The sequence below is a fragment of the Vigna unguiculata genome, chromosome 7, assembly GCF_004118075.2.
Source record: "Vigna unguiculata cultivar IT97K-499-35 chromosome 7, ASM411807v1, whole genome shotgun sequence".
Classification (NCBI taxonomy): domain Eukaryota; kingdom Viridiplantae; phylum Streptophyta; class Magnoliopsida; order Fabales; family Fabaceae; genus Vigna; species Vigna unguiculata.
In genome coordinates, this window is record NC_040285.1 from 3,793,356 (window position 1) to 3,804,258 (window position 10,903).

At 28.9% G+C, this 10,903-nt stretch overlaps 2 protein-coding genes across 3 annotated transcripts; both read right to left on the minus strand.

The window, feature by feature from the left end:
- Nucleotides 1-1,959: 1,959 nt before the first annotated feature.
- LOC114190308 (copper transport protein CCH-like) lies at nucleotides 1,960-2,506 on the minus strand. Its single transcript, XM_028079142.1, has one exon. It carries the CDS (start codon nucleotides 2,489-2,491, stop codon nucleotides 2,153-2,155), a length of 339 nt encoding a protein of 112 aa, XP_027934943.1. The 5' UTR covers nucleotides 2,492-2,506; the 3' UTR covers nucleotides 1,960-2,152.
- A 3,972-nt stretch (nucleotides 2,507-6,478) lies between these two features.
- Nucleotides 6,479-10,431, minus strand: LOC114190126. 2 transcript variants are annotated; one of them, XR_003605770.1, is made up of 7 exons: nucleotides 10,363-10,431; nucleotides 10,173-10,272; nucleotides 9,198-9,245; nucleotides 8,456-8,496; nucleotides 8,246-8,371; nucleotides 7,305-7,418; nucleotides 6,479-6,741 (listed from the first exon to the last, which is right to left on the minus strand). XR_003605770.1 is itself a non-coding variant. In XM_028078896.1 (6 exons), exons 2-6 carry the CDS (start codon nucleotides 10,247-10,249, stop codon nucleotides 6,626-6,628), a joined length of 408 nt encoding a protein of 135 aa, XP_027934697.1. In that variant the 5' UTR covers nucleotides 10,250-10,272; nucleotides 10,363-10,431; the 3' UTR covers nucleotides 6,479-6,625. The 2 variants fall into 2 exon arrangements, 1 of the variants encoding a protein (XP_027934697.1); XM_028078896.1 differs by lacking the exon at nucleotides 7,305-7,418.
- Nucleotides 10,432-10,903: the final 472 nt, after the last annotated feature.

Here is a 10,903-nt window from a genome sequence, read left to right on the forward strand (position 1 = left end):
TTTCTTTTTCTCTCTTTCTTTTCGTTTTCTCACCCATTCAATTCTCATTTTTCACCTTTCATTTCATCTATTTATAGCAGGTGGTTACAAGGTGGAAGAAGTAAACTTTATGGAGGATTCGGATCGGACAATTTAAAGATGATTTATTTATTCAGAGAATTTGAAATTTTTTTAATGAAATATTTTGTTTAGATAGAAAAATTTAAAAACATCTAAAATGTATTTTTTTTTTGAAGTATTTTAATCAGCTAAATTACAAAGAATTCAAATATCATAAAAAAAGGTAAAATTGGAAATTCTTCTCACTCAACCTCACACTCTGGACTCAACCCCAAACGGACCCGGCAAATCCGACAACCATGTTAGGCTGGCTAGACACTCCAAACGGATTAGACCGACCTGACAACACAAACGGATCGAGCAGGCCCGATGACCCAGACGAACTGGGTGACCTGATAACAAACGGATTGGGCGAGTTTGACAACTCAAACAGGTCAGTGAGTCTGATGGCCCAAGCAAGACCGGCGACATGTCGGACAGGCCCAATGGCCCAACCAACTCGTTCACCGACAAGCGTGAGCAACCAGACAACCTAGACAGGACCGATGGTCCGACGACTCGGGCGATACCGGTTGGCTCAACGACAAACTTGTCGGGTGTGTCCAATGACACAAATAGGCCTGACAACCCAGATGGGTCAGGCGCGATCAATGATCCAGTGGGTCCAAGTTGGGCCAACGACTTAGACGGGCTGGGTCGGGCTGGGTTGACAAATTTGACGAGCATGATCTGCCCGTATGGGCCGTCAAGTTGATCATGCTTGTCTAGATCATTGAACCGACCCAACCTAACTCTTCTGGGTCGTCGAGTCCGTTTCCAAATTTATCATGAACTCAAAACATAATTAAGCCTAAAATAAATATTTTTAAAATGAAATTTTATCCCATAAAAAATTCAATAATTTTATCTAAAAAAGAAATTGAAATATAAGTTATTTTAATTTCTTTATCTAAACAAGTTATTTAGAAAATAAAGAAAATTTAATTGCAAACAATTCAAATACAAAATATTTTAATTTTTAAGCATTATCGAAATGTTTCCTCCAAACACAGAATTCATTCCTTCAAATACAATACATTTTAATTTTTAAGCATTATCGAAATGTTTCCTACAAACACAGAGTTCATTCCTTCTTGTGACTTGTATTTAATACTCGCAAGAAATATCTAATGAAATTCATATGCAAATTTTAAAGAATCAAAGACAATGGATGATGATAATTTTATAATTAAATTTTGATAATTTTTTTTAAGATTTATAATAATTTGAGGTGATATTTTTAAGTAATTTTGAAATATAAAATAATAAAAAATAGAAAGTTATTTTAAAAGTGTTATCTCATATTATAAAAAAATTATCAAAAGTTAAAAAATATTTTCTATAATACAGTAACTTGTATAAATTCAATTTTTAAGCCTTAAATTTCTAATATTTTTTTTTACTTATTTATAATTTCTTTTTTTTTATATTGAAACATTTTAAAATTTTCATAAAAATAACTAAATAAAGATGACCTTTTCTTTATATACGTCTATTATATTTGTAGATTGTCAACCTATTAAATAATTATACGAAAATTCCTTTTATATAAAATGTCTTTTAAACATAAACCTTAGTTTGTAAGATTGTCTGCTCATTTATATTTGTTTTTCCAAATCATCTATTAAAAAGTTTGGTTGTGAACTCTATTCAACTCTTTTACGAATCCACTTGCTATTTCAAATTATTTCTCGACTTGCTATTTCAAATCATCTAATAAAAAATAATATCCTTATAATCATAATAAAACTTACTAAAATTGACATTTATAAAACAATTTAAAATAGTAATGAGATAAAATTATCTGTGACATACATTTTCTTTATATTAAAAAATGAAGACAGTAAGAAGAGTCCAAGAGAAATACAAGTTGAAATCCTTAGTTATAAGATGGTTGAAAAGTATCTGATATGTGAAACACAGGCCAAGAGTTATTGCAGATTATATATCAGTAACATCACACAAAATATAACAGCTGATATAGCAGAAAGCATGAAAAGTAGCATTTGAAAACAGACCTACTTTCACATAGAAAACTAGAAGGACAAAGGCCTTAGGCAACAGTTTCTATAGCAGCAGTTTCTGAAGGCTTGTTTTCAGTCTCAGCTGAGGCAACAGGTGCAGGTTCTGAAGGTTTGGTATCATTTTCAGCCGAGGATGCAACAGGTGCAGTTTCTGAAGGTTTGGTATCATTTTCAGCTGAGGATGCAACAGGTGCAGTTTCTGAAGGTTTGTTTTCAGGTGGTGCTTCATCCACCCAGAATGCAGTCTTCTTTCCAGTTTTGGAAACAGCTTGCAGAACTTCATCTGGTTGTACATTTCCCTTCACTGTCACCTTCTGCTCCTTCATATCAATGTCAAATGACTCAACACCTATACATATAAACACCATTATTTTTATATTTTGATATAATAACATTGCAGAAATTTTGAAGGGTAAAGCTAATAATGGACATGGAATGGAACAAAACTTTTGCTTGTCATATCCCTCTTAGAATAATGTATGTACCAAAAAAGGGTTATTTCCATCACATTGAGTGTCACACGATAGTTAGGAAAATAAAAAGCTTTTGAAACTCCATCAAACATGTCTCAAGCATCAATGAAATCATCATATTAGATATTAAAATACAGATAAGAAACTGATTCGCATGTATTACATGCAAAGAATATGAGTAAATTCGTAAAATCAATTGAAAATCATAAAGGGGTTATTCACAATACCCAACAACAAAAGATCATGGATTCAAAGTGGAATGTTAGCTTACACTAATACACGTATGAAGCTCCGACACGGTGTTGGAGCCGCGCTTCCCCGAGTCGGAAGCGCACCGAACACGGACATCGTCGGAAGCGCGTACGACGCGGTGTCGGACACGATATTTGGGTCGGACACGGTCTTCCTTCTGGACGTGTGGAGAAGAGTGGATGTTGATCTTATCGTTGCGGTTGCCATTGTAGAAAATAGGGTTATCAGAGAAAAGAAAAGCCACCGAGAGAAGAAGGAGCTGGAAAGAAAACATAATATAAATTTAGGTTTAATTAATCATAAGGTACCCAGTTTGGTATTAGCCTGTCAAATTGATACCCACTTTTAAAAAAATGTCAATTGCATCCCAATTTTTGAAAATTGCTTCAATTAGGTACCTTTCAGACAGAGTTGACTAACGCCGTTAGTCAATGTGCCACGTGTCAATCTGTGGTTTTTTTGATTTTTTTTTAAAAAAAATTATTTTTTTTTTAATTTTTTAATTTTTTTTAAAAAATAAAAAATAAAAATGTCACGTGTCAAGTCACTGTGTGTGACACGTGGCATTGTCAGTGCCACGTGACATTGTAATGCCACGTGTCAGTGTCACTATTAGATGTCATTGTGTTGATTTCGATTTAGTCCCCACATATGTCTTTTTGTTTCAATTTAGTACCTAAGTATGTGTATCTGATTCAATTTTGTCCCAATTTTTTTTTAATAATTAAAATATTTTTGTAATCCATTTTTTATAAGATTAAAAATAATTAAGTATAAATATTTTTACAAAATTAAGTACTAATATTTATAATGTTTCTCTTAATTTCAGACCAAATTTATTATTTGTATGAATGTTATGCTATTTCTTTTTTATTAAAAATGACTTAATAAAATGACTTTTACCACTAAGTTTTAATATAAATATCAAATACTTAATTTTTTTAATTATTAAAAATTATTAGGTCAAAATTGAATCAAATACACATAAGTAAGTACTAAATTGAAACGAAAAAACATAAATGGGGACTAAATCGAAATCATCACAATAACATCTGATAGTGACACTGACACGTGGCATTACAATGTCACGTGGCACTGACAATGCCACGAGTCACACACAGGGACTTGACACGTGGCATTTTTAATTTTTTTTAAAAAAAATTTAAAAAAAAATTAAAAAAAAAAAACAAAAAAACCACAGATTGACACGTGGCACGTTGACTAACGGCGTTAGTCAACTCTGTCTGAAAGGTACCTAATTGAAGCAATTTTCAAAAGTTGGGATGCAATTGACATTTTTCTAAAAGCGGGTACCAATTTGACACGCTAGTACCAAACTGGGTACCTTACGATTAATTAAACCTATAAATTTAATAATAGTTATTTTATTTAATCAATTTGTTTTGATTTCACGGATTACAAAGAATTATCTCCCCTCACTTCCTCATCATTTAACTTTTTTCTCAATATAATTATTTTATTTAAAGAAATTTTAATATGTTTAATTAGTATATAATATATTATATTATAATTAATTTTAATTTATGATATCTTTTATTTTTTATATTTAAATAATTTAATTTCTATTACATTAATTTATATATAATTATATAATTAATATATTTTATAATATATATGTGTCTCGTATTTTAAAGAGGATAATGTTGATAATGCATGAACAGTCAAATAAATTTTATTAAATGATAATTGATGAATGAAGGTTGATTATATACTTGCTTTTACTGTTTTTATTTATGATGTTCTTAGAAAAACAAATATGGATATGGCTACTCTTCATTTAGTGTATGAGACGTGGGATTCAATGATTGAAGATGTGAGGAAAATCATATACCAACATGAAGGAAAGGAAAGGCACAAATTGAACATTCATCTTTACGGATATGGCTACTCTTCATTTAGTGTATGAGATGTGGGATTCACTGATTGAAGATGTGAGGAACATCATATACCAACATTAAGGAAAGGAAAGGCACAAATTGAACATTAATCTTTTTTTTTTTTTTGAGACAGTAAACTCAGTATTAATTGATCGTTGAACTAAAAGTATGTATATATATATATATATATATATATATATATATATATATATATATATATTATAAAAAAATTACTCAAATAATACTAATAATAATAAAAATATAAAATGATATAATAATTATTAAATCAATAATAATATTAAGACAATATATAAAACAATTAAATTAATAGAGATCACCAATTATAATAACAATAATAAATAAAAGATAAAAGGTAATGAGTAGAAATATGTTGGGTTGAGACACACATAGCACTAGAGAGAAAACGCTCCTACTACATAGGGCTAAACAAATACACACTCATATGTGTTTCAAATCATATGCGTTCCTCTCCCAAGATACAACAACCTGTCAGATCGAACGAATTTCTGAACCTTATGAACACTACTGTCTTAAAGATAATATAGAGAAGAAAGAATAAGATTTCTAATTTCTAAGAAAAACTCTAGTGTTTGTTGTCTCTGTTGTTGTCTTTTCCCATGCACCTAGGTAGTATTTATAGGTAGCAAAAGGATACAAAGAAGTAAAATATAATAAGAATATAGCCGTTAGCCATAAAACACATTAACCCATAAATTAAAAATCTATAAAAACATAAGTAACAATAGAATTTTTTTTTAATTATTTATTTTTTAAATTATATTAAAATATTTTTAACAATATATATCGCCGTGTTCGTATCCTACACTTTTTCAATTTGGATGTTTCCCATATTTGTGTCGTGTCCATATCCGTGTCTGAGCTTCGTAGCCTCAAAGTCTCAAATCAGGTGCTAGGGTTTGGATTCTATCTTTACAGTGAGTGTAAGGAGTGGAGGCATGTAATGATAGAATTTAAAGTGAGGCCGTTGACACGTGTAATATGGTATGCTATGGTGTCTAAAACTATCTTTTTATGTATTGGAGTTATTCTATTTCATCCCTGATATTTGTATTTTTTTCTAATAGAGATATGATAATGCAATTTAATTTTGTTTGTCATTTTTTTATGTCATGATGTACTATTTTTTATTCTCTCCAACTCTTAAATTAAGTTTATGAAAGATAAAGAGCAAGTAATTATGGTTAGTTTTTAAAAAATTGTACACATTTTTCAATATACATAATATATGATATTTTATTATTTTTAAAATAAAATAAATGTACTTTTTATTGTTTCTGTGCCTAATACATCTTCATAATTATCTGATTTTTATGTTAATTATATTTGTGTTGTATCTTATTGTTATAATTATTTCATTATAACACTACTCAATCCTCTTTTTGTGGTTCCTTCATTCGACAAGAACATGAAAATTATAAAATTCAAAAATATTTATCTTATTATAAATATTTATATTAATTTTTTTTTATCAATAAATATTAGTAGTTAGTATTTTGTTATTAAAAAAATAAATATTTATCAGATACATAACCTTTTACTTCTGTCTTCATAATCGAAAGATGTAAAATTAGGCCGGTCATTAGTGGTATATAATGTAAATTTTATTTTCTATTATAAAGTGGGGGCCTTAAATAGACGTAAACTCAACATTACGAATATAAAGTCTTCCGTGTATTGTCCATAATCCAAATTAATTTCAAACATAATCTATTACCACATTAGGCATTGCAACTATAATATTTATTATAACCATCAGACTTCATCAAATATAATGAATCAGTTCTAAAACTAATTTCACTCATGTCAATCATAATTAAATTGAAAACAGAATATAACTTTACTTATTCGTGTTTGTTAAATACTCAAGAAAATCTTTTTCCTCAAAAATGACAACCTCTTCATCTACTACAAAATCTGCAATGGCATCTTCGATAGTTTCACCAAAGATCGATCCTGAAAATAAAGAATTCTTAATCAGTTTAGAAACGATAATACACCATAGGAATATCACACACTGCAACTATCATACATTATTTTTAGTACCTGGATAATAGAGAAATGTGAAGACAATAAAACTATGAGCATTATAACTCACCTCGCCTTTTGGAATATGTCTTTATCAAATTTCAGAGATTGAAATATAGGTGAATATCAATTTAGTAGATTGAAATAAAAATGAATTTCATACATCAAAATTTAAGAAATAAAAATATATTTAACTTTTAATTAATGTATGAATTTCACTAAATAATACGTTAAATTGAAGTGGAGTTAAAAAAATAAATAAAACAATCATAAGTGAATTTGAATTTTACTTTTAACTCTATCTATACAAAGTCTCAGGTAGGTTGAAAGTTATCGTTTAAGTAAAATATAAACAAAGCAGGTTCACGAAAAGGTAGAACAAAACTATACTTTTATAAAAGATATTTAAACTTTTTTATTACTAATAATATACATTCATTTGATATTTTCATGTTGAGCCTCTTGAAATCAAATTAAAATAAAATAAGTACCTGTCTTTTTTAATCATTTTAATCAAGAAAATCATAGTGGTGATTGATATGGTGTAGATCAAAATCATCCTGTTTGGATTTCCAAACGATCATATCATCATCAAGAGAAAGAACCTAACATAAAGAAATTATATTTAAAAAATGAAAAAATAAAAAATAACGAACAAAGAAATTAAAATTAGGTGAAGGTGCGAAAAGAGAAGAAATTTACATGAGTCTTTGAGTATCAAGTGTAACAAATGATTAGACGACTCATTAAATAGGCAAGTCAGTAATACAATTAATAATCATTTTATATTTTTTAAATAATATTTGTATATATTACAAAGAGAATAATAAGGTATTTGAATAATAATCAATTTTGTTGATAAAAGTCATTTATAATGAAGTGATTGAATAAATAATTGTATATATATTTCGAATAAATACCATCCAGCAAAAAAGTTATTTCATCGTAAAAATGCTTAAGCACACACAGACAGTACAACATGCTTCTATTCATCCTCCTAATACTCTAATATTCACATGTTCCTATTGTATTTTACATACAAAACGCATAACAAGTTATCAAATTATAATTTAAGTAGAGATTGCATGAATATAAGATAGTCCCTCCACACCCATTAAAATTAAACATTACAATAGCTTTTCAGAAAGCCCACTAACCCCAACTAAGAAAAGAATCCTCTCAAGAGAGTCAAAAGATTGTTGAATTAATGTGATAGAGCCCAACTAAAAAGGCACAGTATGAAAGTAGTTGAAACACATTTAGGAATCTGTTTTTCATTAAGGAAGTTGTCATCTATTGCTATGTGATTTTAAGTTTCTCATCATCAGAGAATTCTGTTATACTTAACATCTAACCAACAAATCATGCAAAAATTGCAATGTACTACAAATCTCAGACCCCAAATCAATATATGATCACCAAACCAACTCACCTGATAGTTCAGAAGTAATGTTGATAGTTCGGACAGTTTTCATCTGATCACATAGTTCCATCTGAATATGGAGATGTTCATTCTCAATCCACGAAGAATAATATCTCCCTATATTCTCGTGAAAACCTATAAAAGCAATGAGTTAAATCTGATTAAAGAAACAATATGAAAGTTATTATAGACTAAAATGAGAGTTCAAGGCCAAGAAACCTATGACAGCCAAAACTTGCATTTCAGTATCAACGTTAGACCTACAAGGATAAAGGAGTAATGTAAATACCTAAAACACATTGCCAAAGTTTTTCCTCTACTAATTTTATGATAATGCAAAGAAAAGTTACAAGTACTATGAAGAAAAGCAAAATCATCACAGCAGCCAGTTAATAACAATTCATGTCAAAATTTCTTTTTCAATCACAATATCTCATTCTCATGATATTGATATGTGGTAGGATGAAAGACCATTACCACCACCAACCAGGGAAAGGAAGAGACTTGCATTGCGTGCATGTTAATAATTATACACAGTAGTAAACAGTCAACTCAGATAAAACAATGAATAAATTGATATCATTCAAAAATCTATCCGTACTAGCACATTTTTATCTTTGGTATCTAAAAGGGTCCATTTCCTCTGCTGAGAGGTTTTTCAAATAATGGTTTGTGATACAAGGAGGAGGCATAACCCTACACTTGCAACTGAAGATTGCATATCACCATCATCTATGGCAATGGCAAATAGAAGGTAAATGTATTAATGTGTTAGTATATATATATATATATATATATATATATATATATATATATATATATACAAAATAACACTCGTATAGGTTTTTGTGATTATTTTCTAAATTAACAACCAAAAATAATAATTAAACACTATTTTTTTTCAAGTCATTGCAATTAAGATTATTCTAAAATGGAAAAAGTATCAAACACTTATTCTTACCCATTCGGCATATTGATTTTGGGAGTGCACGGTTTCTCTTCATGGTTCCTAAAAGGAAAAAAAAAATGAATACAAAAACATAAGAATATATAGAATGAAATGTATGTTACCTTGTCCATGTTACGAGCAAAGAAAACTAATCTTTTTCTAAAGTTAAATAATAGGTGTGTTGAAGAAGACAAAGACACAAAAAACAGTCAAACTCAGAGGAACAAAACAACACCTATACAAACACAATTCGAATTTATCACAAATTTGGTATTTGTACTAAGATTGGGAAGGTGGAGATTCAATAAAACCATCCAAAAAAACCCATGATGTAAAACCATAAACCTATAGGTCAACCAAAAAAGCCTAATTGGCGAAGGGTTTATGCCCTGTTCTCAAATTAGGGTTTTCACCGCTTGACTCTCTCGAGCTGGAACACAATCGTGAGTTGGGATACTCTTTCTTCTCACGTCACCGTCAACACAACACAGAGACGAGACAGACAGCGTTGAAACATCACTATGTTTGCAGTGACTGTCGCGGCTGGTGTTGGAAATATAGTAAATCATTATCGGTCAATTAAATTTTACTTTTGAAGTGTTAAATAGGTTGAAAGTTCATAAGGAAATCAAAATTGAGCGCTGGTTTGACCGACTCAAGTGATAACTACACAGAGCACGTCCACTTAAAGAAATTAGAACAATATGACTGCAAAAAAAATTGCATTCTATCAAACAAAAGTCAAGTTGTAAAGATATTTCAGAAGTCACCACATACTTGGAATAACAAGTCAAAATATCAGTTAACTTCTCTTTTATCAAGAAAAATATGATTTACAGCTAAACTAAACAAAACAATTTTTTACAAACAAAGAAAGCATTTAAATTTTTTGTTATAATACAGATATATATATATATATATATATATATATATATATATATCATATTTTTCTGTCCAGTGGCTTTGATATTGAAATAAGATCAGTACCTGTCAATTTTAATCAAAGAAATCACAGTAGAGACTGAAGTGAAGCGGATCAAAGTCATTCTTTCAGAGGCTTCCATAAGATCAGATCTTAACGAAAAAACTGACAAAAAGGAATTAGGTTAAAAAGCGGAAGAAACAGTGAACTATGGAGAGAATGAAATTATGTGAAGACGGAAGCAATGAAACTTACCTCAGAGTTTCAAATCAGGCTGCTAGGGTTAGAAAGTGACAAAGTTTAGGTTCTAACTTTTCAGTGAGTGTGAGGAGTGGAGGCATGTGATAGTATTTATAGTGAACCAGTTGACACGTGTAATCAATCGTATGCTATGGTGTCTAAAACCATTTTATTTTATAATTAATTTAAATTATATATGTAAATATAAATATGGAAAGAAGATAATTAAATTTCATGTTTTTCTTAGGATAAAATATTTTTAGTTAAACTTTTTACTAGTAAATTATTTTTAATTTAGCTGGTTATTGTTTTATTTTTCTCTATGGAAAATAAAAAATAGTGAAGTCCTTCTAAATTTATATATTTTTAATTAATTTTTTCAAATTTAATATTTTTTAATTAATTTGGATGATGAATGTGATTGTTTAACTTTTTACTCTCAAGTATAATACTAAAATTTAAATGATAGAAAAAGAAATCTTAACTATATTTGTGCTACATATCAACATAATTATTTTATTTCTATTTTTATTTTTATTTAAAAAAATAAATAAAT